The 25,712-nt window shown below is 46.4% G+C and overlaps 1 protein-coding gene across 1 annotated transcript; it reads left to right on the forward strand.

Annotated features, from left to right (window-relative positions):
- Window positions 1–25,185, forward strand: Dnase1l3 (deoxyribonuclease 1L3). Its single transcript, XM_029468710.2, has 9 exons — window positions 1–132; window positions 233–411; window positions 6,824–6,912; window positions 10,204–10,293; window positions 11,218–11,330; window positions 15,373–15,485; window positions 18,405–18,562; window positions 24,738–24,834; window positions 25,041–25,185. Exons 2-9 carry the CDS (start codon window positions 256–258, stop codon window positions 25,155–25,157), a joined length of 933 nt encoding a protein of 310 aa, XP_029324570.1. The 5' UTR covers window positions 1–132; window positions 233–255; the 3' UTR covers window positions 25,158–25,185.
- The last annotated feature ends 527 nt before the right edge of the window (window positions 25,186–25,712 follow it).

Consider the following 25,712-nt stretch of genomic DNA (forward strand, 5'->3'; position numbering starts at 1 on the left):
TTATGAGTGGCTTTTAAGGAGGCTGGTTTGTAAATGCAGCATGACGTTTTCCTCATGAGGACAAGAAAACCAGAGGACTCTCTAATGGCTAACCCATTATCTTCATTTCCTTGGGGATTGAAACGCGTGATGGTGAGTTCCTCAGAGAAGTGAAAGTGACCTAGAGGGATCCAGTAATTCCTGTTACCAGCCTGCTTTATAAGTCAGTGAGCCAGGCACTGTCTTCATCCAGCCTGAAGTCCCAGGAGTGCAAAGATGTCCCTGCACCCAGCTTCCCCACGCCTGGCCTCCCTGCTGCTCTTCATCCTTGCCCTCCAAGACACCCTGGCCCTAAGGCTCTGCTCCTTCAATGTGAGGTCCTTTGGAGCGAGCAAGAAGGAAAACCATGAAGCCATGGATATCATTGTGAAGGTGAGTCATGTTCCTGTCCTGGACACCACTCGCACCTTCTCCCAGCTGTGGACTTCAGGTGTCTGAAGTTGCCCTGGGGGTGAGGGGGAGGTAAGGACGGGTTGCTGGCTTACTAGGTGGCTGTAGCACCATCACTACCATTACCATCATCACTCCGCTCTGGGTATGCTCTGTTCCTTCCATCTTCAGACTGGGTGGGTCTGTGCTTCCCTCGGGGGTGTTGCAAGTTTGCTTGAGCAGGTAAATGTGATGCTCTTGCCAGAGTCTGGCTGGCAGTCAGTTCCGGGTACTGGCTGCTGTTCTGACGGTTTTAATTGAACATACTGAATGTCTGTGTCAGTCACTGTAAATGCATAGTCTCATTTGTCAACTTTCCAAGCAAGGGCTGTTAAAGAGTTTGAACTCAGAAGGGCTACGAGGTGCTGGGGAGCTCGGGGCTGGTGGTGAGGGGGCTGGGGCAGCCCTGCCTGCCTCCTCTTCATAATCTTGGTGAAGCAGGGGAGCTCCCTCCTGGCACTCTCTCCCTCCCTCCTCCCCTCCCTCTGGCTCTCTCTCTTTCTCCCTTCTTCCTTCTTCCCTCCCTGTCTCTCTCCTTTCATCCTTTAATCCCTTTATCCCTCTCCCCCATTGATTCCCCAACTCTTAGTTCTGCTCTGTCTCCCTTTATGGATATTTCTGTCCTTGGGCAATATGACCTGTCTGGGAAAGCTGCTTATAGTTTTCTGGAGCCAACTGGCTCTCTGTTCCATGGTTTTTGATCCTGGGACTCTGTGGGGTGGCAGGCACTCAGGAACAAACAAACCAGAGTGGAACTGGGGTTTGCTTCCTGTGGTAGGATGTTTGCTTTTTGTGAAGTCCAGAGTTCTATCCTCAGCCCTGCACAAACCAGGCATGGCATCCAACACCTGCAATCTCAATACTGGGGAGGTACAGGTAAGAGGGTCCAAAGTTCAAGGTCATTGTTGGCTGTAGAGAAGATTAAAGGTCAGCCTGGTCTACACAAGACCCTATCTTAGCACAACATGACACACACACCAGCACCACCACCTCTACCAGTAGCAGCAACAGCACCAAAGGTCCCAGTGTTGTGGTGAAAGTGCCAGCAGCCCTGGGTTCAGACCCCATCTCTCAGCTGAGGGAGCTCAAGGTCCCCTCTTTTCCTGATACTTCACGTAAAGTGGCGTGGCCGGTAGTGCTAGTCAGTGAAACCCACCTTAGGCAAGCTGAGCCCAGCCGAGGCCACTGCCGTGCTACTGTCCGGTAGAGGATACAGGCAGAAGATCTGCTGAGCTCCTGCCAAGATAGTCCTGGGCCCCAGGTGACAATGCCCTTTAGGTGATAGCTAAGCAACTCTGATTGTGTTTTTAGCAGGACAGCTGTGCTAAGCCAATGGGAACTTTGACACCACAGCTTAATGGAGAAATCTAACACGCAAGGAAACTATTTCCCAGTGTCTTCACACGTGGCCCAGGGACCATGTGTCTATCTACATTCCTGACTTATTCAACCCTGGAAGTGTTGCTACCCTCTTGGGGGCTGTGTTTTGTTCTCTGGTGGTTCCGGTTCTCCACACAGCTTCTTCCGAGAGCTGAGTCCCACAGGTCTTCTTAAAGCTTTTGTCAAAACTTCATCCTATCCTCATAAAGCCAATCTCCCTAAACTCTCAGAGCCATCTAACAGAACAGTGGCAGTTGACTCCAAACACCTGGTGCTCAATCAGAATCCTTAGTGCTTGTGAGGATCAAGGAGAAAGACACATTTGCCGCCCAAAGAATGCAAGCAACATTCTCTGTAGCAGAGCATTCAGGTTAGTGATGTAGGTGTGCCACGAGAAGGGCGTTATGTGACGCTACAAGTTAGGGTTTAGGCAGGGCAGTGGTGGCACACGCCTTCACTTCCAGCCTCCCCGAACTTGGAAGGCAGAGGCAGGTAGATTTCTGTGAGTTCAGGTCAGCCTGGTCTACAGAGCAAGTTCCACAACAGCCAGGGCTATGTAGAGCCTGTCTGGAAGAAAAAACAAAACAACAAAAAAAACCCTCCCCTGAAAACAACCCAAAACAAAACAAAAAATAAAAAAAGAAGTAAAACAAGAAGTGAGACTTAGAAGACTATTATCAGTATTTCTTATGAAGCCTACGCTGGTCCAACTCTCTATGTAAGCAAAGGTGACTTGGAGTTCGGATCCTTCTGGCTTTACCTCCTGAGAGCTGCGATTAGAGGCATGTGCTATCACCTGGTTTATGTTGGAGACTGGTGTGCAGCAGGCAAGAATTCTACCAACTGAGCTGAGTCCCATCTGCTCTGTAGTCCTCTGCACAGAGCCCTCTGTACAGCTGCTTCCTCTATGGTTCAGTGAGCATTGGTGACCTGAACAGCAAGAGAATGTGAGTAGTGAGGGGTCTAAACTTCAGATCCCCTTCCTGGCCACCACACTCAACAGCCAAGGAGATCAGCATGCCAGAGGCCAGGACCCTCTCTGGAATGACTGACTCACTGGCATAGAGTAAGTGTAAGCCATGGGCTCAGGTTCCCTTCCCAAGAGCACAGCCAGATTTCCTGTTGACGTCCCGTTGCTTGCTTACCAAGAATTTCTGAACCCTGCATCTCCAGCTGATACTGGTTTCTGATTTCCTTGCTTTATCTCTGGGAAGTTTTCCTCAGACAAGTATCTGCAAGATCTTGTTGTCCGGATTCTTAAAAGAGCATGGTCCCAGGAAAAAGCCATGTTTCCGGTTCCTACTACTCGGGAAGAGACACCCAGGCAGCCCTTTCAGAACCAAGCTCTGGATCCTTTAAGATTTGGCCAATGCCAAATTCCTGCCTTCACAGAAGGTTACCACAACCTGGAAGGCAGTTGTGCCAACTGCTATGCTGTCAAAACCTCTAAGGGCAAGAGTTTGTGGAGGACTTGCATGGCTAGTATGGATGGAATCCAGATAAGGGTGTCATGTATGCACTGAGGGAGGGGGAGGGGACAGTCTGGAGAGGTCTAGAGAGGTCTTGGGTAAAGAGAAGCTCTATCTGATATCTTTAAGCAGGGACCAGCATAACATCAGGGGGGAGAAGCGGAGTTCAATCCACCTCCCTACCACTTACGAGCTTCACCGCATTGGGTGGCTTATTCCTTGAGCTCCAGCTATCCCATCTGTAGAATGGGCTTAAAAACAGGATGATTGCAAGGCTGAACTCTGAGTCTACCGGTTAAGAACTCAGTAGTTAGCACTTCAGAAAACAATCATTATCACGTACCATAAGGCTTGGGAAGGGTGACCAACCTCCCCCACGCAAGCCCAGTGCCTTGGCACAGGCTCTCCCTTCGGAGATGGCGTGACAGATGCAGACTGAAGAGCACAGGACACTCACCTAAGCTGGGCTCAGTATCCATCAACTACAGATGGTTAGATCGGGCAAAAACAAGATGAGTAAGGCAACCTCCTCATGCTCTAACCACGCCAGCGAAGAGCACAGTGATGACCAAATATGGACAACTTTGCCCCCATGTGGTCTGTCTAGCGTAGAAGAGCGGGAAGGACGTCCTAGCTTGTGTAGTCAGCATTGTGCCTGGCTCTTCCCAACTAGTTATGAAAACCTGCGAAGTTCCTTTACCACTCAACACATTGACTTCCTCGGTGATAAAGAAAGATAAGGCCGGGCAGATGTTTAGTCAGTAAGCTGTTTGCTGACCCAGCACGAGGAGCTGACTTTGGTTCCCCAGGGCCCAAGTGAGCAGGCCAGGTGTGATGGTGCATGCTTCCAGCCCCAGCGCTGAAGAGGCAGAGACAACAGGATTGCTGGAGCTCATTGTGTGTTCACTAGCCTAATGGTCTAAGGAGAGACCTTGTCTCCGAAAACATGATGGAAGGCTCCTGAGGTTGACCTCTGGTCCCCACACGTCCTCACATATATAGGTATATGTAGAGCCACAAGCACAGATACTCAACCCCCTACACACACACACATACACACACACACACACACACACACGTCTATGTGGTAATATTAAGCAAGAAGTTGAGAGTTCTGGTACTCAGCCACTGGGCCTTAGAAACAATAATCTACTTCTGGCCACCTGCATGCCTGGTGCTTCCCCAAACTCTCACTCCATCTATTGTATCATTGTGAAGCATCAGTGGAAAAACCGAATCAGTGTGTACACTTGTTTGTCTCTGTGTGTTGAGGCAGGGCCTCACTAGGTAGCCCTGGGCTCAGACTATGCCACTATGAGGGTGGCCTCAGATTCACACAGATCCGCTTGCCTCTGTCTCAGTGCTGGGATTACAGGTGTGTGCCATTACACACACTGAAAGTGTACATTTTACAGTCATTTCTAGAAAGGTGTGGTAGTTTCCAATAACTAACCAGCAGGCTAGCTTGAGCACAAGGCTGCTAGTGAGTCCCGTGTGGCCAATGCTGTGGGTTTAAACTAGAATCCCAGCTTCCCCAAGCAGCCGGTTGTCAGTCTTCAGTTCTCTAAAGGCTGCGTCCCTGGTCTTTGGGTCTTTGGGAACCTGAATTCCACCCTGCTGCAGTTGTGACTGGAGATGCTCGGGAATCCTGGCTCTCCCAGTTGTACTGGCTGTTTGACTTCAGGAAAATTATGTAACTACTCCGAGTTTAGTTACTATTGTGTTTATTAAAAGTTAAAGAGAGGGGGGATATGTTCTATGGAGGTGTAGTTAGGTATGGGGAGAAGGGAGTGCCTTGGTGGGCCCATATCAAAGCATCCCTCCCCACTGAGGGAGGAGCCACAGGACAGTATAGCATAGAATAGAGTTTATTCAGGGCATGGGGAGAGAAGTTAAGATGTTAATAGAGGCAGAGAAAGGGAGAGAGAAAGAGAGAGAGAGAGAGAGAGAGAGAGAGAAGAAGAAGAAGAAGAAGAAGGAAGAGGAGGAGGAGGAGGAGGAGAGGAGGAGGAGGAGCCAGTCATGGTCATGAGCATGTGGAGAGAGATAGAAGAGAATGGGGAGGCAGAAAAGGGAAGGGCAAGAGAAAGAGAGAGCAAGAGAGAAAGAGAGCAAGAGAGCGAGGAGGGGGCAAGCAGTCCCTTTTATAGTGTGTCAGGCCTACCTGGCTGTTGCCAGGTAACTGTGGGGTAGAGCTTAGACAAAATGCTAACAGTTACCATCTAGACTTAATGGGCTAACATCATAACCCTCTCTTAGTGTTCTTGTGAAGTAGGTTCACAATAAATGTTAGCTTTTAGATTTGTTATCACTGTAATTAGGCCTTTTGATGTCTGCAAAAGCCAGCCCAGACCCTTTCCTCATTAAAGACACAGCAGGTACTTACTGCTATCGCCACTGCTATAACCACAGAAGCTGACCCAAACTTAGATGTGCGAGAGGGTCATGGCTAGGGCTCTGGACTCCGTTGCTTAGATTCAGATGCCGCTGTGGATATGCTCTGGCTGCAGGACGGGGTAATGTACTTAACCTTGTCCGATCTTCAGTCTCCTCATCTTTAAAATAGAAATACCAGCCTGGTTTGGCGGTGCACACCCTTAATCCCAGCACTCTGGAGGAAGAGGCAGGCAGATCTTCAAGTTTTAGGCCAGCCTGAGACTGTCTCAAATAAACAAACTAATTAAAAAAATTAAAAATGGACAAAAAAAATAAAGCAAAGGAGAGCAACAACCAAACCACTGGGCACACAATGTGCCCTGCAATCCTAGCTACTAAGGTGTGAGGCAGGAGGATCCCTTCAGCCCTAGAGTTTGGAACCAAATAACAGCCTAAATAACAAGACAGCATCTCAAAACAATAGCAAACATCAACAAAACATGAAGGGATATAACCACACTGAAGGCTCTGCTCTCGGGAAGCCCTTTTAGTTCAGGAAGAGATTAAGCCATGCTAGCAATCACCTGACTATGGTGCCTGGAGCCCAAATGATACCTAAACTCAAATAGTATGCAATAGCAAAGAGCGTTTATTCCAATGAATTTCCTGCATGCAGGGTTCTCCCCGTTTGGGAATGGGGACACTTAGTGGGCTCGCAGACGCAGCTTTTTATGGTCAGTTATGGGAATTCCAGGGAGGAGTATGTGCCCTTTTACCTTGATTGGTTAGCTCTAGCTCTAGGAGTCTGACTCATTCTATAATTGGTCAGGCTCTGGAGACCTCCCTGAGGGCTTCCTTATTCATTCTAGATACCTATCCTTACTTCAGGCCAGAAGACATGGTGTCCTTGGATTGGTCGCTTACGGCTGTGGTTGGCTGATCCCTGGTTCCTGGATCCAGGTTCTCGTTTCTGGGAAACAGAAACTCAGGCCTAGTCTCCCTAACTGTCGGTTTGCAGCCTGTCATGGAGTCAGCCTGGCTCTGAGCTTAGCCCTCTCACAGCAAGTGTCTGGTGAAAGGTTTGGCTATTTACAGTAAACAGCCTCAAACCCTGAGAATTCTCTCTGCAGATCATCAAACGCTGTGACCTTATACTGTTGATGGAAATCAAGGACAGCAACAACAACATCTGTCCCATGCTGATGGAGAAGCTGAATGGGTAAAGGGGAGAGGGATGGGCCTTCAGACATTGTAAAGTGCAAGAGTGCCTGACATGTGGTAGGGGAACAGAAACCCGTGCAATGGCTGGCATTTACTCTAACCACCGGGCAGCGTGGCCAGGGCTGAGTAGGCTCCCATGGTGAGCTTTCGCCTGGCTGGTTTTAATATGACAGAGTAAAAACTGGAGGAAAAAAAGGAAGAAATGGGACAGAAAGTGAAAGGAGTAGGTAAGAGACTGAGCTAAGAAATCTTGCTGCCAAGTGAAACCAGAAGGTAGAGGAAATGGTCAGCATGGGAAAATGGCTACAATGTATCAGAAACAGTGAGTTCAGGTCACCGGGTTACTTTCACATGAATACTGCAGGGAGGGGTATGTCTGGATGATCACGGGAGAAAGCCTTGGAAGAATGAGTTAACAACTATTAATGCTTACATCTGGGCTGAGACTAGGTGGGCGTGGTGGCACACACCTTTAATCCCAGCACTCGGGAGGCAGAGGCAGGCGAATTTCTGAGTTCGAGGCCAGCCTGGTCTACAAAGTGAGTTTCAGGACAGCCAGGGCTATACAGAGAAACCCTTGTCTGGAGAAAAAAAAAAAAAAGACTGAGACTCCACCATGGAACTAGGTCAGTGAAGGAATAGGAGACCATTTGTTGTTTCAATACTTCTGTATGATTTGAGTGTTTTACCCTCAGTAAAGCTCGTTGTGGTAGTATACATCAGTAGGATTTACTGAAGGAGGCAGAGGCAGGAGGATCATAAATTTGAAGTCAGCCTGAGCTACACATTTAAAAAAAAAAAACCGTCGTGATGGTGGTGGTGGCTTACATCTTTAATCCCAGCATTCAAGAGGCAGAGGCAGGCAGATCTCTGAATTTGAAGATCAGCCTGGTCTATAGAGCAAGTTTTAGGACAGCCAGGGCTACACAAAAATACCCTGTTTCAAGGGAGAGAGTGGGAGGGGAGGGAACAAGCAATGGAAACAAAAGGCAGTCTCTTCCAATAGTTTTAAATGACACCAGTTAATATTGATGATTTATATTCCTTCTGAATGATCCACAAACTACCATGTTCATTAGCTTTTCATTACTGTGATAAAATACCTGAGAAAGACATCTTAAAAAAAAATAAAGGAAAGTTTTTGCTCACTGTTTTGGAGGCTTCACGTAGTCAGTTGGCCTGTTGCTTTAGGGTCTGTGCCGAGACAGCATGCCATGGGAAGAGGTCTGCTCATCTCATCTACATTTAGACCTGGATCCTGGCTTAGCCACTTCAGCCTTCAGGGAAGTTTTTAGGAGTGTAGGGGCCAAGAGGATAGACTCCAGATTTCTCCCCACAGTCAGCCTGGAGCCAGTCTGGAAGTGAGAGGTTTCAACACCCTCACACCCAACCTGCCTAGACTGGGATGAGCACTCTAAGGAGAAAATAACCCCACCCCACTGATCTCCCAGTTAGATGAATGGATGCTAAGACATGTTGTACATGTGAGCCAGCTCTGCAGCTGCCAGCACATCTCTTTGTCCTCTGTAAAGTGGGAAAGGGTCCAAGCCACCTCACAGTGCAGTTCTAAAGCAATATGCTGCCTTAAAACCTAGCAGGCTAGAGCTAGTGGAGGGCCAGCCTTCCAAACTGAATGCCTAGCGAGGTCTGCCATCCTCACTCCTGGCCTCCCATGGTTGGGTCTGGTTTAGAGCACACATTTGAAACCCAAGAAATTTCTGTAAAATTTAAGTTGGTCCCTGAATCAGCCCCTCTGTCTTTTCCAACTGACCACAAGACAGCCAGATAGCAATTAGGCCCTAGATCCTTTGGGGGGTCGATGGAGGGAAACAGTGTAAGGCTGTCTGGTTGTCAGCATATTAGATACATTCACAGAGGGCCAGGTTTCCTGTCCAGGCCAGAGATAGTCTGCTGCCCCCTCCCTCCCTGCGTGGTGAAGCTCTGGACCCCAGGAATAAATAGTTGATTGTTGGAAATCAGTACCAGAAGTTTTGAGCAGGTCCTGGGCTTCAGAAGAGGAGGCATCTGGTAGACCTCAGAAGTGGTATGTGGACAGGTGACATGAGAAACTTGGCCTCACCAAGAAATAGGAGTTATAGTAATGGTGGTGTGCATGTGTGTGTGTCCCATGATACACATCTAGAGGTCAAAGAACAATTTTCAGGGTCAGTCCTTTCCTTCCACCCTTTGGGTGCTGGAGACTAAACTCAAATTGTTAGGCTTTGCAGAAAGCATCTTTACCTGCTAAGCCATCTTAAGAATCCAAATCAGGGGGCTGGTGAGATGGCTCAGTGGGTAAGAGCACCCGACTGCTCTTCCAAAGGTCCAGAGTTCAAATCCCAGCAACCACATGGTGGCTCACAACCATCCTCAATGAGATCTGGCGCCCTCTTCTGGAGTGTCTGAAGACAGCTACAGTGTACTTACATATAATAAATAAAATCTTTAAAAAAAAAAAAAAAAAGAATCCAAATCAGGAACTTCTGACTCTGCCTGGACCATCTCTGGCCCCTGTGATCCTACAGAAGCAGGCCAGAGCTTATGGAGTTTGAAATGAAAAGGTCTAGCCTCAAGACCTAAGCCCCCTGCACATATGAGCAGCTTGGTCTTCATGAAGTTCCCTCAACAACTGGAGCAGGGGCTATCCCTGAGTCTGTTGCATGCCTGCCTATGGATCCCGTTCCCCGAAATAGTCAGCCTTGTCTGCCCTAGGATGCACCTAGTCCTGTAGCAACTTGATGTGAAAGGTGGTAGTGATGTGGGGGAAGGCTAACACCCAGAAGGGAGATCCCCCTTCACAAATGAGAAGGGGAAGGTGGAAAGGGTGTGGTGATCTACATGAGAGGGTACTGGGAGGAGAGGGGGCTAATATTTGAATGTAAAGTAAATAAACAAATACAATTTTAAAAAATTAAGAAAATGTCTACCCTCAAATTCTAGCCTTGTGTTATTAAATCATACAGTGGGGCCCAGGTAATAGTGGCACACACCTTTAATATTAGTACTCAAGAGGAAGAGGCAGGTGGATCTCTGAGTTCAGGGCAAGCCTAGTCTACAAAGTGAGTTCCAGGACAGCCAGGACTACACAGAGAAACCTTGTCAACAACAACAACAACAACAACAAATAATAATAATAATAATGGAGTGGGAGGTAAAAATAGTAGCCATCTTTTTAGGACAAGAAATAAGAGTAAGCCATGGTGCTCTATGCCAGCCCTGGGAATGTGGAGGCAGATGCCGCAGGCATGTCTTTTGTGTTTACAACACGCTATAATATTTTGTTTTCTAGAAATTCGCGAAGAAGCACAACATACAACTATGTGATTAGCTCTCGACTTGGAAGAAACACGTACAAAGAGCAGTACGCCTTCCTCTACAAGTGAGTGTGAGCTGACCCTTGACCTGACTGAATCGAATCCAAATGTGTATCTTCAAAAATCTTTAAAAATAGATTCTAGGCAAGGCATGGTAGCACATACCTTGAATCCCAGGGCTTGGGAGGCAGAAGCAGGGAGAGTTTATGAGTTTGAGGCTAGCTTGGTCTACATGGTGTTAGGCCTAGTGAGAGTTACATTCCAAGACCCTGCTCAAATAAAACAAAACCATTTGATTCTGGCCTGTAGGCACTTATCATTATCAATCAGAATTTTTGCTGTCACACTGATGACATGTGTGTTGGGGCTGTACACACTGATATCACACTGATGTCACACTATGTGTTGGGGCTGTAGCTCAGCTGATGGAGGGCTTGCCCAGCATATGCAAACCTGGGTCAATCCCTACCTAACACTGTGGTGCCACGGGCCTTAAGTCCCAGCACTCAACTCCAGTGGTGGAGGCAGGAGGCTCTTCAAGCAACACAGCAAGTTCAAGGTCAGTCTGAGCTATATGAGGCAAGACCCTGTTTCAAAGCAAATCACCTAAAACCCTTAATAAGAAAACGACCCAGTCACTAACTAGAAGACACCACAGCACTGTGACAACTAATGACTTGCTGGGGAAGGAGTTCTTTGTCCTTTATGAGGAAGGCCTGTCCCAGCACATGAGTGTAGCACAGAGGACTCTCACTGGCTTCCTACTGCCAATCTGTTTAACGAACATTCCCTTGATGTGCCCCAGATAGCAGGTATAACACAGACCCTCAACTCTGTGGTGAAGAGCTGACTGCCTGTTCTTAGAGAAAAGAGCCTCCAGACCCACCACCACCACCACTTGAGCCTGCTCTGGAAGCTACTGAAGTCAAAGGAAACTATGTTCACAACCAAAAGACTCAGTGAGAAGGCATTTTTTTTTTCTCTTCTAGGGAGAAGCTGGTGTCTGTGAAGAAAAAATACCACTACCATGACTATCAGGATGGAGACGCAGACGTGTTTTCCAGGGAGCCCTTTGTGGTTTGGTTCCATTCGCCCTTTACTGGTGAGACTATGACCCCATATCTTACTCTTGAGGTTGCCATGACCAAATACCTTGGAGGAAGGGAGATTTATTTATGTTCCAGAGAGTTCAGGTCATGTTCTGTGCTTCATGGATTCTGGGACTGTGGTGGGGCAGAACATTATGGCAATGAGAACATAGGCCACAGGGTTTCTTCACCTCATGGTAGAGAGGTGGGAGAAAGGCACCAGGTTCCAAAGTCACTTCCTAGTGACCCAGTTCTTCCAGCACATGTCTTTAAAGTTTTCACAACCTCCCCAAATGCTGCTGCCAGATGGGGACCAGGCGTTCGACACGTGAAACTATGTGAGACACTTTATATTTAAACCATAACAGTCCTTCTCCTGGTTACCTCCCCGGCAGCCCATGGAGAGGCACAGCCCTGAGCATGTGTGAGCCATGCTCTCAGACGCATGCATTGTCTTATGGGATGCCTGAGCTGAGAGTTAATACTTGAGAAAAGAAGCTGGTCTGGTAGGACCAGGCTTACTTTTCCGAATGCTGAGATGCAGGACCTCCTAGCCTGAGTACTACTTTCTGGGATCGTTGATAGCTCTTGAGTATTTAGGGCCATGGAAATGGTTTATCACAGTTCTTGATCCCTGTCACATACAACTCCTCCTTCATTTTCAAAAGACGTAAGTAGGGGCCACCAAAGGAAAACGCCAAGTCTCCCTCTTCCTACAGTGTAGCAGCTCACTCCATAGTGTAGCAGCCTTCTCCACAGATTGCCAGGAGGGAGAAAAGCCATATCAGTTACACTCTGATCCCCAACGACTTGGCTATGGGTCCAGGATTAATGGCCAGTTTCCTGAGGATTGTCCCTAACTAGGATTGGAAGAAACTGAGAGTTTAAAGGCATTTATCACTTGCTCAGAATCCAGCTACGAAAGTAGCCAGGCAAGCTGTTAAAGACTGAAAGCTAAGCTGGGTGTGGTAGTGCATGCCTTTAATCCCAGCACTTGGGAGGCAGAGGCAGGCGGATTTCTGATTTTGAGGCCAGCCTGGTCTACAAAGTGAGCTCCAGGACAGCCAGGGCTATACAAAGAAACCGTCTTGAAAAACAAAAACAAAAATGAGACTGAAAGTCACTAAAGATGAGCCAGGGTTGTAAGTCAAGCCACCAACCCAAAAGCCCATATTCCCAGTCACCACTGTACTCAATATGAGGTGGAGATTTCACCAGACATGGTGGCATGTACTTGAAATTTTAGCACCCAGGAGGCAAAGATAGAAGGATTGGCCAGTTTTAAGTCAGCTTAAGCTATATTGTGAGACTCTGTCTCAAAATAACAAGAGCCACCAGTATAATTCAATGAGAGGGCACGTGGCTAGCATGCACAAGGTTCTGGACCCACTCTTCTACGCTGAAAGAAAATAGATAAAAAGAATTGAGCATTAAAATGTAAGTTGCAGCATGCACCACCAAATGCTTTTCACTACTTACTATGTGTCAGAGCATAAGATTGACAGAGCCCCTGCCAGGATGACATCACACTGTAGCAGGGAGACAGATGGGGCACATGGATATATGCAGAATTAAAGGAAGTATGCCTATATCCATCCCACACTGTTGCAACATCCTGAACTACATCACTAACTATTTCTGCCCAGGGTTAATTAACTTAGAAGATTATGAAAGAGGTGTGGGAATTCTCAGTAGAAAAAGAGGAGAGGCTACTGAGGACAGTGAGTGCAGCAATCCTTTTGTACATGTGTGTGTGTGTGTACACGGGTGCCCAAGAAGGCCAGAGATGTTGAATGGCCCTGGAACAGAGTTTAGGCAGCTGTGAGCCACCCAACATGGGTGCTGGAAAACGAACTGCAATCCTCTGCCAGAATAGTAATGCTCTTCATTGCAGAGCCCTCCCTCCAGCACCTTTTTCCTTTGTTGTTGTTTTTTGAGACAGGGTGTCACTATATAGACCAGAGGCCGCACACTCACAGATAGAACTTGCCTCAACCTCCCATGTACCAGTAATAAAGCTGTATGCTGCCATGATCTGCTTTCTAATTTTTTGTTTTGTTTGTTTGTTTGCTTTTATTCTTCCTTACATAAGGACTATAAACTTGCCAGCCTCCATTTTTCTTTTCTTTTTTTTTTTTTTTAAGCACAAAAGCCAAACATATTATCAGAGTCCATAGTCAGGGGCCAGGTCTAGGACTCACAACAAATCAGGTCTGCCACCTGGCACCTAGCACCTAGCACCCCAAGAGTCCCACCTGAGACGGTGGTGGGGAAACAAGAAAGGCACAATTGTCGTTGTGGCAACAGCAGGAAGCAGGTGGCAGTGTCCTGAGCCCTGTCCTGGGGGACTCTGGCAAGACCCCCAGAAAGCAGAGAGAGACAGCAAAGAAGAGAAGCCAGGGGAGGTAGAGCTGGACACTGATCAGCAGTCCTGGTCACAATGTCACATGAATGTTGTGACTGGCCCCCGGGGGCAATTTGGGTGTCCTGAGGACATTGCTGCTACCTGGGGTTTCTGCCTAGATTTCCGACAGGGCTTGACCTTCCTGCAGGGTTCACTGTTTCTGGAACGATGAGAACATCTGTCTTCAGTCTCAGGGGATGAGAGACTTGTTGCCTCCTTAAATGGTGATCATGTCAACTCAGAATCTGAGCCAAAGTTTAAGGTAGCAGAGGAGACAGAAGCAAAATAAATGCACTTATGCCGGGCATTCATCTTGCCTTAGTCACCTTGGACACCTACAGTCCCAGAAGGCCACTTTAAACAAAGTAGTCACTAAGACCCTATCCCAAGTTACCTTTTGTCTGTCTGATCTAAGTCATCCTTTTCATTTTTGAGGCAACAAGAAGACCTTAGATATCCTGACAGTGCAGATCAAACTTGTTCCAAGGAACTCAACACCCCTAATCAGCAGGGAATAGTCTGACAGCCACTTCCTGTTAAGGGCCCACTAATACTGCCTGAGAAACTTCTGATCCTTCCGTCTCAGCTTCCCAAGTTTAGGAATACAGATGTGTGCCACCCCACCCAGATGAATTTATTACTCTTAGAAAAGAATGACACAGCCATAAAACATAAACAGTTTTTATTACTCCAAATAAACCAAGAGAAAAATTTTGAAAAAGAAAGAGCAGGTGAGATCCTCAGAACCCACATAGGAGAAAACCAACTCTTCAATGTGATTTGTCACACATACACACAGACACACATAGTCACACACCTACATACACACACAGACACACAGTCACACACACTCATTCACATACACAGACACATAGTCACACACACAGATACACACACACAGAGACACACACAGACACACACACAGATAACACACACAGAGACACACATATAGATTCACACACACACACACATTTAAAAAGAAAGGAGAAAGAAGGAGAGGAAAGAGAGAACCCACAGTGCCAGCAGGTGCCACCAGCTTCCTTTTAACTGGAGAGAGTACAGGTGGGAGTGAGGAGTCTTCTATGTCCTTAAAGAAAGCAAGTGTCCTTGTGGCTCTAAGTCCTAAAGTCCCAGCCACTGGCTGGAGCCTGTCTCCAGCCTCCACATGTAGCAGTGCCTCCTAGAAGGGACAGTTTCTCAGGCAGTATTAGTGGGCCCTTAACAGGAAGTAGTTGTCAGACTATTTCCTGCTGTTTAGGGGTGTTGAGTTCCTTGGAACAAGTTTGATCTGCACTGTCAGGATATCTAAGGTCTTCTTGTTGTTTCTTTTTTGCACACAACTACTTAACAAACTGTGACTAACAGCAATCAGCAATGAGCCAACAACCAACCACGCCTCTTGGGGACCTAACTTTTATATACCCCTCTGAAAAGTCCCCAGAATTCCAAATCAGAATCTATCTGCAGCTGGCAAAATCATACCCCTCACAGAGCACGAGACAAGTCATAGTCAGAGGCTGTGGTCAAACTAAAACAGCCCCATATCTCACGGATTAAGACAAAAACATATTCTTATAATATTTCCGTGTTTTAAAAAAGAAACCAGAATTCCAGAATTCTCACTGTGCCACCTCCTATTTGCCATTCCTCAGCTGTCAAGGACTTCGTGATTGTCCCCTTGCACACAACTCCCGAGACCTCCGTTAAAGAGATAGATGAGCTGGTCGACGTCTACACGGATGTGAAAAGCCAATGGAAGACAGAGGTGAGGCTCTTGGTGCTTGTTTGCTTCCATCAAGCAACACCCAGGTACTGAGTAGGAGGGTAAAGGGACAGAGTATGTGCAAGCCTCCACAGATTCACTGCCTCATCCTAGGCTTATCTTCAGCCCTAAAATTCCTTCTTGCTAAAGCTGCTTGGGCCTGTCCCAGTGGGCCTTGGGAATCCATGCTCTGCTGCATGAATAATGGAGGTCAGCACTGGGCACTGGGGCCCTGGCAGTGTGCTGGGACTACACAAGAACAAGTGAGTTTAATCTTCTCAATCTAAACAGGGGCTGGGGAGAGGTGCAGTTAATAGAGTACTTGCCCTGAAAACATTAGGGACTGAATTCAATCCCCAGAAACCGTAAAGTAATAGACAACCCCATACACAGAATGAGAGAGAGAGAGAGAGAGAGAGAGAGAGAGAGAGAGAGCAACAGCGCCTAAGGAACACTCCCCCAGGTTACAGGCTGGCCCCCACAAACACGCCTATATGTGTGCTTGCACATGTGTACAGCCTGCCACACATAAGCAATCCTACAAGTTGTCCCAATTCACAGCTGAGAACTGTGAGGTAGAGAGGTCAGGAGTGTTTCAGAGGCAAGATCATGAAAAGGAGAAGCAATATGGAGACTGCTCCTCAAGGCAGCCATCACCTCTCCATTTGGAAGGCTCTGAGCTGAGGGTTTGAGGAAGCACCTGGTAAATGCGGAAGGGCTCAGATGGCTCTCCTGTCAAATTCCTCTTTTTTTCCTTTCGGAATATGATGCTGAGAGTCCCTCTTCCTTCTCAGTTCCTCTGCTAAAGGTATGAAATGAGTCAAGTGTGGACACAGCTGGCCAGAACTGACCGTCAAGAAGCCCAAGAGTGTATTTTATTGCTTATTTGTAAGTTCCAGGACAAATGGTAAATCTCATGCACTCAGCAAGGGTATATTGAGCATCTATCGATCAATAGACCCCGAGGAAGGAACCTTGGACGAGGAACCTTCAGAAGGGCAGATTGACCTTTGACCCCTAATGCTCAAGCTCCTGGCTGGTGGCCTAGAGCTGCCCATCCGATCCCTTTAAGGGTTAGAGTCTAACCTGATCCTTCCATGGCTAATGGCGCTTTCAAACCAAGCTGAATTGAGCTTGTAAGTCACTCCATGCAGGTCAGAGATGATGTTCTGTCCTTGACTGTGTACCTTAATCTCAAGGGAAACCCTAATTGCAGATATCAAAATAAATTGTTCTTAAGGAAAACTGGAAAGTCAGCAATCATCTCAAACAATAGCACAAAAAAGGAAATAAGCTGTTTCCTCTGTAGTGTGGGATGTTAAAATTCTCTTCCTTTGGCCTTTGAGGATGTCATGGGTGCACTTCCAACAGTTGGTGGTATAGGGTGGAGAAAGACAGTTAACTCTTTTGACTGCCTCCCTTAGGACTCTCTAAGGACTGAGCGTTAGGCTTTAGTTTCTGCCCTCAAAACATACAATAGGACACAGAGAGATACCAAAGCAACTGCCATCACACTAGGCAAGTGCATTTTGCCTCTTGGGTGCTGAGGTGTATATTCATTCACATTTGCTGCAGTGCTTATGGGAGGGGATATCTTAGCTGGATTCCAGTGTTCTTGCCAACCTGTGCACAACCGCCTACAGAAAGAGGGTGACTAAGCATCAGACAGCACAGTGGCTGAGCATCCTCTCTCCCACTCCTTCTTCTCGCTGTCGCATCCTTGTCAAAACTGTGACTCACTTGGAACCTGTTTTCTCTTCTCTTAAAAGGGAGGCAAAGATGCAGGGCTGGAGAGATGGCTCAGGGATTAAGAGAACTGACTGCTTTTACAGACGTTCTGAGTTCAATTCCCAGCATCCACATGGCGGCTCACAACTGTCTGTAACTCCAATTCCAGGGGACATGACACTCTCACACAGACATACATGTAGGCAAAACTCCAAGGCAAATAAAATAAAATGAATGAATTAAAAGAAAGGCAAAAGATATGGGAGCTTTGTGAGTTTGCTATAACGTAGCAGTGTAGCAAAGACAGTGTCTGAAGCAACTCTGGGCTGTTTGTCACCCTGGGGATCAAAGCCAAAAGCCAGGATCAAATCCCCACCCTGCTCCTGTATAAGGGACCACCCACCTGACTTTTTTGTTTGTTTGTTTGTTTTACCTTAGTTACAGTTTTAAAGTCCCATTCCCCAGCTGGCTGTGGCAGTGCATAGAGATCAAGAGATGGCTGTGGAGAATCAGGGGTTTAAGGCCATCTGGGGCTACAGAGCTAACTGAGGCCAGCCTAGGTTATGCAAGACTCTGCCTCAAAGCAAACCAAACAACAAAAGATCTAACTTCCAAATACAGTCACATTCTAGTGTGCTGTGGCCAGGAGTTAAAACTGGGATGGATGGGTCAGGGAGATGTCTCAGGAAGTAAAAGAATTTGCTGTGTAAGCCCGATGTCCCAAGTTCCATCTCTGAAACCCAGAGTAGGACAGATGAGATCCAGCTCTTGCATGTTGACCTGCACACGTGTACACACACACACACACATGTGCACGTGCATGCTTTCACACACATACTATATAAAAATATATTGGAAGGGGTCCAATTCAGGTCACAAAGACTTCTTTATACTCTGTGGCCAGGCAGCTGTGGTGCACGCCTTTAATCTCAGCACTTGGGAGGCAGAGACAGGCAGATCTCTATGTTGGAAGTCAGTCTGGTCTATAGAGAAGGAGTTCTAGGACAGGACTACACAGAACTATACCATCTTCAAAAGCAAACCACACCAAGCCAACCAACCAGACAAACAAGCAAACAAATATAACTGTTTGTTCACTGGGAGTGGAAGGGGAGTCCTTGGTGGTGGTAGAAAATGAAGGCATCAATGTCTTCCAGTGCTTACCAAGTAATGGGTCTAAAACATGCCTTTCAGAATTTCATCTTCATGGGTGATTTCAACGCCGGCTGTAGCTATGTCCCCAAGAAGGCCTGGCAGAACATCCGTTTGAGGACGGACCCCAAGTTTGTTTGGCTGATTGGGGACCAAGAGGACACTACGGTCAAGAAGAGTACCAGCTGTGCCTATGACAGGTGAGACCTCTGCAAAGGCTGCATTTGTCCCAGGGCAGCCCGAGAAGGAGTCAGCTCCCTTTCAAAACTGTTAGCTAAAATTTCTTCCCTTGAAGAGATGTAAACACTGCATACCCTACAGTCCCAATACCAAACCAAGGTAGGGTTCCACCAAAGCTTGGTCCAGGGAACACGTGAGAGTGTTAGGTTTCCTTGTAGATCCTATGTCGGGGCTTACTTACTAGAGTGTGGGTGCTTTCCTGCCAGGTGGCCACACCAGGAAGTCTTTACCTAGCACAGATTTTCCACAAGTGTATAGATTAAGCCTGGGTCCCTTAATCTTACTAGGGTTACACACCCTATCCCTTCCCCAGGCCATGGGCAGGCACTCGGGGATGAGTTGCATACAGCAGGTGGTAGAGTGGGCCTGGAACCTCAGGCACGAGTCCTGTGGCCCTTCTCAGCCTTCTTTGTGGAGGTGTAAAACAGTCAACAATCCCAACTGGGATGATCACACCGACACAGGTGACTGTCCAAGGTGGTGGCTGCTTGGCTTGGAGGCTAGCCCTATACAAGGGCCCTCTGGCTTCTTATGCAGTATTTCATTATGTGGTTGTAGAAAAACTTGGCCGTGGCCAACACTGATGTCAGAAGGGCCCGAGTTCAAGTCACAACTCCACCACTTCAAGTGTTGTGACTAAGAGACTCATACTTTGTGTTGGTTCTCTCACTTGTAAATTAAAGTTGTTAACATTGAAAGTAATTCAGTTGTGGGGATATAATGAGAATTAAATGAAATAACACATGTAAAATGCAATACCTGTCCTATGACCAGTGCTAAATACATTTGTGTGTTCTTGTTGATACCTGGAACATTCAGGAATCTATGGCCACAGGCAATTCCTGTGCTGTCACCAATTTTATCCCAAACATAGACTGCAGTAAGTCATCCCACTGCCATCACTGGCCATGCAGCTGTTACCAGGGCTTTGCTGCTATAAACACTGCTGAAGTGTGCAGCCCACCTGTATATCTTGAGCCAACGTTTATACCCTCAGGTACTACTTGAAAAATCAAAGTAAGAGGCAGCGAGGAGGCTCGGCAGGTAGAGCACTCGCTGCACAAGCATGAAGAACTGAGTTTGATTCCCTGAACAGGGAGGGGGAAATCCACTTGCACAAGGCTGTTTTCTGGTCTCATATGCTTGCAACAGCTCGATCCCCAATAAGGAAATAACTTTCAAACTTAAAATGAGAGTATTTAATGCAATGGTATTTCTACTTTCTGTTCCAAGACAGGATTTTGTCATGTAGTCCAGGCTGGCTCCAGACTCACTCTTTGGCCCAGGATGATCTTGAACTCTTGGTCCTTCATCCTCAGCCTCCCAAGTGCTGGGATTCAGCATGTGTCACCATGCCTGACTTGAATAGTTTTTAAACTATTACTACACAGAAACGTAGATGCATGTGTTTAAATAATGACAATCATGTGCACTGCAACTTACCCTGGGATTTTTCAAGCACTGTCAGCTCTGTTCTTCAAGTCAGGGGGAACGTTGGAGTGTCTGAAGTGTGTGAATGTCAGTGACCATCCACAGCAGAAACCACAGACAACCAATGGGGGAACCTGAATACCAGGGTGCCTGCTGTTCCCATCGCTCAGCCTGCTGAGAAGGGAGCACAGCAACGCTTCCTTCTCAGGTCTGAGGTCTGGACTTTATACCCATCTCTTGGCCACCTTTGTTCCTCTTGGGGCTTTTTGAGGCCGCAGTTTCCTTGTTGGCTCTTACTGTTCCAGCCTTCAAAAGTGAAGCCCAGAGTGAGAAGTTACGGCATCCCCAGCTCCCAGGCCTCTCTTCCCATTCTCAAGCGTCTGCAGCTGAGCTGGGGAAATGGCACCAGCTGGGCTGACTCAGCCACTCCAGCTATGGGAACCCCGGCAGCTCAAACCCAGAGACCAAGCCATCACTGGGAATTAGAAAAGCTCAGGGCAGAGCCATGCAAGGGCAGTTTGTTGCACTTTCCACAAATCAGGCAGGGCACTAAGACCACATAGACCGTCACCTCCCTTGACAAATGCTAGAGGCCACTTACTTGTTTTTTGTTTTTTAATTTTAAACGTGTGTGTGTGTGTGCACATGCGTGCAAGTGCTGGTGAATGCAAGTGAGTATGTAGGTTCATGTACCTGGATGTCAGAGATATGTCTAACTCATTTTCTTGAGTTAGGGTTTGTACTGAATTTGTCTTGTATAGTTTAGCTTACTGGTTATAGTCTATTATCAAGGGAAACCAAGACAGGACCTTGAAGCAGAAAGTGAAGCAGAGACCATGATGGAGCTGCTGACTGGCCTGATCCCTCTAGCTTGCTCGGCTACTTTTCTTTTCTTTTTCATTTATTTATTTTCTTTTTTTTTTTTAAAGATTTATTTATTTATTTATTTATTTATTATAATAAGTACACTGTAGCTGTCTTCAGACACTCCAGAAGAGGGCGCCAGATCTCGTTACGGATGGTTGTGAGCCACCATGTGGTTGCTGGGATTTGAACTCTGGACCTTCGGAAGAGCAGTCGGGTGCTCTTACCCACTGAGCCATCTCACCAGCCCATTTATTTATATTCTTTTATTGAAAGTTGATTTTTTTAATTCGATGCATTCTAATTATAGTTCCTCTCCCCCTCTCCTCCCAGTTCCTCCCTTCCTTCCCTTCCTTCCAGATTCATACCCTTTCTGTTTCTTGTTAGAAAAAAAATAAGGCTTATAAGGAATAATAATAAAATGCAGTAAGATAAACCAAACAAACAAAAAATCAGAATAGGACAAAACAACCGAACAAGGAAAAGAGCCCAAGAAAAAGCACAAGGAATGTATATAGATTCATGTATATACATCCAGATACACAGGGGTGTATATAGACGCATGCATCCAGATACACAGGGATGTATATAGACGCATGCATCCAGATACACAGGGGTGTATATAGACGCATGCATCCAGATACACAGGGGTGTATATAGACGCATGCATCCAGATACACAGGGGTGTATATAGACGCATGCATCCAGATACACAGGGGTGTATATAGACGCATGCATCCAGATACACAGGGGTGTATATAGATGCATGCATCCAGATACACAGGGGTGTATATAGACGCATGCATCCAGATACACAGGGGTGTATATAGACGCATGCATCCAGATACACAGGGGTGTATATAGACGCATGCATCCAGATACACAGGGATCCCATAAAACCCCAAACCAGAAGCCACACTATATACAAAGGAGCTGTACACTGAAGGGGGAAAAGCCCCGATTGAACATTATGACAGAAAGAGCCTCCAAAGTCACTGATGAGTTTGTTTTGTGTTGCTGAGTAGAATCCTATCAGCTGCTGGCTTGAAGCCTAGCCTTACCAATAGTTTGTTTTCCCAGTGAGATTCCCTTGGAGAAATCTAAATTTTCATTTGCAAGTGACTGTCAATTAGTGATAGTTTCAGGTCTGCTCTAGGTCCCATCTGGTGCAGACCCATGCAGGCCCTTTGCGTGCTGCCACGGTCTCTGTGCGTTCATACGTGTACCAGCCCTGTTGTATCTAGAAGGCCTTGACTCCTTTCTGTCCTCCACTCCCTCCAGCTCTTATACTCTGCCTTCTCTTCCTCAGAGTTCCCTGAACTCTGACAGGAAGGATTTGATGGAGACTTCCCTTTCAGAGCTTTTCCAAAGTCGCTCACTCTCTGTGTAAAGTTTGCCTGTGGGTCTCTGTTCCCATAAGAGGAAGCTTCTCGGGTGATGGCTGAGCAAGGCACGGATCTATGAATATAGGAGGATGTCATTAGGAGTCATTTCATCGCTATGTTCCTTTAGCAGGACAGTAGTATTTGCTTTCCCCCCAGGTCCCTGGCCTATCTAGTCTCAGGTTCTAGTCACCCAAGCAGTTTGAGTACGGGTTCCAACTCATGTCAATAAGATTGGTTGGTTATTCTCACAAGCGTTGGGCCACTATTATAGCAACGTAACTTGCAGGCAGGTCACTCTTGTAAGTAGAAAGTGTGTAGGTGGGTTGGTGTTTACTGTTCTCCTTTAGTAGCAGGCAGAGTAAATCCCAGTATTAATAATCCTGGTCGTTAAGGGTGAAGGCTCTAGGTAGGCAGGCTCCAGCTTGATTTCTCTGTGCTCAGTGAGTTTATATAGGTTTATATAGTCTGGAATATAGGTGTTTTCTTCAGCATCAGGGCTTTACTGTTGACCTGTGGAGAGCCTTGGCCATAGCCTGAATTGCTTGGGTGTTCCCATAGAACCTCTTTGGCTAACAAATTGATTGGGGATAACCCATTCCTAGTACTAGACGCTTCATTTGGTGATGAGAGATGTCCAGCTGGGACTACATCTCCTCCAGTATTTGTCAATTTCATTTAGCACCCTCATATATGTTATAGGACAGGAAACGTCTATTGTATTAGGTTTCCAAGTGACCCTTCAAATGGCCCTTAGTTTTAGCTCTTCCTCCCTATATTCCCTCCTTCTCTTTCTCCCCTTCCTCTCCGCTTGATCCTCTTACTTCAACCTCCCCCATGCATGACTATCTGTTCTAGTCAGCTAACATCCACATTTAAGCAAATACTTAAGTAAATACATACCATATTTGTCTTTCTATATCTGCGTTACCTCACTCAGGATGATTTTTTTTTTTCTAGCTTCATTTACCTACAAATTCTCTGATTTCATGTTCAATGGCTGAGTAATATTCCATTGTGTAAATATGCTACATTTTTCTTTATCCATTCATCCATTGATAGATATCTAGGTTGTTTCCAGTTTCTGGCTGTTATGAATAGAGTAGCAGTGAACATGTTTGAGCAACTGTTTCTGTTGCTAGAATGTTGATAGAAGCATCCTTTGGGTATATGCCCAGATGGTATAGCTGCATCTTCAGGTAGATTGATTCCTATCATTCTGATGAACCTGCCCATTGATTTCCATAGTGGCTGAACAAGTTTGCACTCCCACCAACAATGGATGAGTGTTTCTCTTACTCCACCGCCTAGCCAGCATGAGCTGTCGCTTGCATTGTTGTTTTAGTCACTCTGACTGCTGTAAGATGGAATCTCAACGGACTTGGATTTGTATTTTCCTCACAGCTAAGGATGTTGACTATTTCTTTAAGTGTTTTTTTTTTTCAGCCATTTTTGTTCCATGTTTTAAGTTGTTTTTTTCTTTTTTTAAATCTGTATCCCAATTTTAAATTTGGTTATATGTTTTCTTGATGTCCCTGTTTTGAGTTCCTTATATACTCTAGAATCTTTTTATTTTCATGAATGAAGTCCCATTCATTAATTTCTTAATTATTGGTCTTCGTGCCTGTGCTATTGGTGTTCTATTTAGAAAGACTTTTCCTGTACCAGTGAGTTCAAGACTATTCCTCTTTTCTGTCAGATTCAGTGTACCTGGTCTTAGGTTGAAGTCTTTGATTCATTTGGAGTTGAGTTTTGTACAAGGTGATAAGTATGGATCTATTTGAATTCTTCTATATGCAACCATCCAATTTGACCAGCAACATTTGTTGAAGATGCTGTCTATCTTTTTTCCAGTGTGTATTTCTGGCTTCTTTATCAAAAATCAGGTGTCCATAGGTGTGTGGACTTATTTCTGGGTCTTCAGTTCTATTTCCTTGATCAGTAAGTCTGTTTTTATGGCAGTACCATGGTAGTTGTATTGCTATAGCTCTGTAGAGCAATTTGATATCAGGGATGGCGATACCTTTGGCAGTTCTTTTGTCATTTATGAGTGTTTTATAAATTACTTTGGATAAACAAAACTGAAGTAGTCCACTACTATAGGTCAGGCCCTCCTGCCCAGGAGTAATACTGCCCACAGTGGGCTAGACCCTCTTATATCAATTCACAATTTAAAAATAATGCCCCCCACAGACATGCCCACAGGCCAGTCTGATGGAGGAAATTCTTCAAACCGAGGTTCCCTCTTCCCAGATATGTCTAGGTTTTTAACAAGTTTGCAAAAACCAACCAGCAGCATAGGTAGCAAGCTAAACTTAGCTGTGAACATGAAACACTCACTACAAAAGTGAGTTAGACTGCTCAACAGACTCCAGAATCAAACTCAGACCTCCCCTTTACCCCAAAAGTCTATAGCTTGGACGAATTTATGCATCTATCTTCTTTGTCCTCACTCCAGGATTGTGCTTTGTGGACAAGAGATAGTCAACTCCGTGGTTCCCCGTTCCAGTGGCGTCTTTGACTTTCAGAAAGCTTATGAGTTGTCTGAGGAGGAGGTAAGTGTGGGAGAGCTGCTCTTGAGTCTTACGATCTACAGATTTGAAGACCTGACAAAATTTCCCAGGACCAGGACCAAGAGCAACATCCATCAGTTTCCACCGAGTGACCCCAGATGTTTCATCCGTCCCTGAACATAGTCATTGATAAAGCCATGGCTTGTCCCAGGCATTCCTTAACCCCAAAATCTACTTCCATTTCCTAGGCCCTGGATGTCAGTGACCACTTTCCAGTTGAGTTTAAGCTACAGTCTTCAAGGGCCTTCACCAACAACAGAAAATCTGTTTCTCTCAAGAAGAGAAAAAAAGGCAATCGCTCCTAGGTATCACGCTGCCTTTTTTTTTTTTTTTTTTTTTGTGCCACTTCTTGCAAATGGCTCTCTTAGGTCTAAGCTATCTGCATGCTCAGGAATTAAGACTGGCCAAGCTGCTTTCATTGTCCACTTGAGTTAATTTTGCCTGGAACCAAGCCGGGAGGAGAGTCTTCTGTTACATCACCTTGACCCCCGCACCATCACTGGTACCCTGCAAAACACTGCCACTATTTAGGCAACAGGACAGACTTGGCATGGCATGATACTTTATGATGGAGGCAATGAAACTCAGTTGCCTGGGGTCATGCGTGGAAGAAGAATGAAGGACACTCCCACTGTGCTGTCCTGCCCGCCCCTACTCACAGCCCACCCCATCCACACCTCACCCTTATCCACACCTTCACCCCTACCCACACCTCACCCCTACCTACACCTCACCACTACCTACACCTCACCACTACCCACAGCCCACTCCTATCCATACCCAGTCCACCCCTACCCACACCTCACCCCTACCCACACCTCATCTCTACCCAAAGCCCACTCCCATCCATACCCAGTCCA

Source organism: Mus caroli, unplaced genomic scaffold (genome assembly GCF_978045245.1).
Source record: "Mus caroli unplaced genomic scaffold, Mus_caroli_1 scaffold_12, whole genome shotgun sequence".
Taxonomy (NCBI): domain Eukaryota; kingdom Metazoa; phylum Chordata; class Mammalia; order Rodentia; family Muridae; genus Mus; species Mus caroli.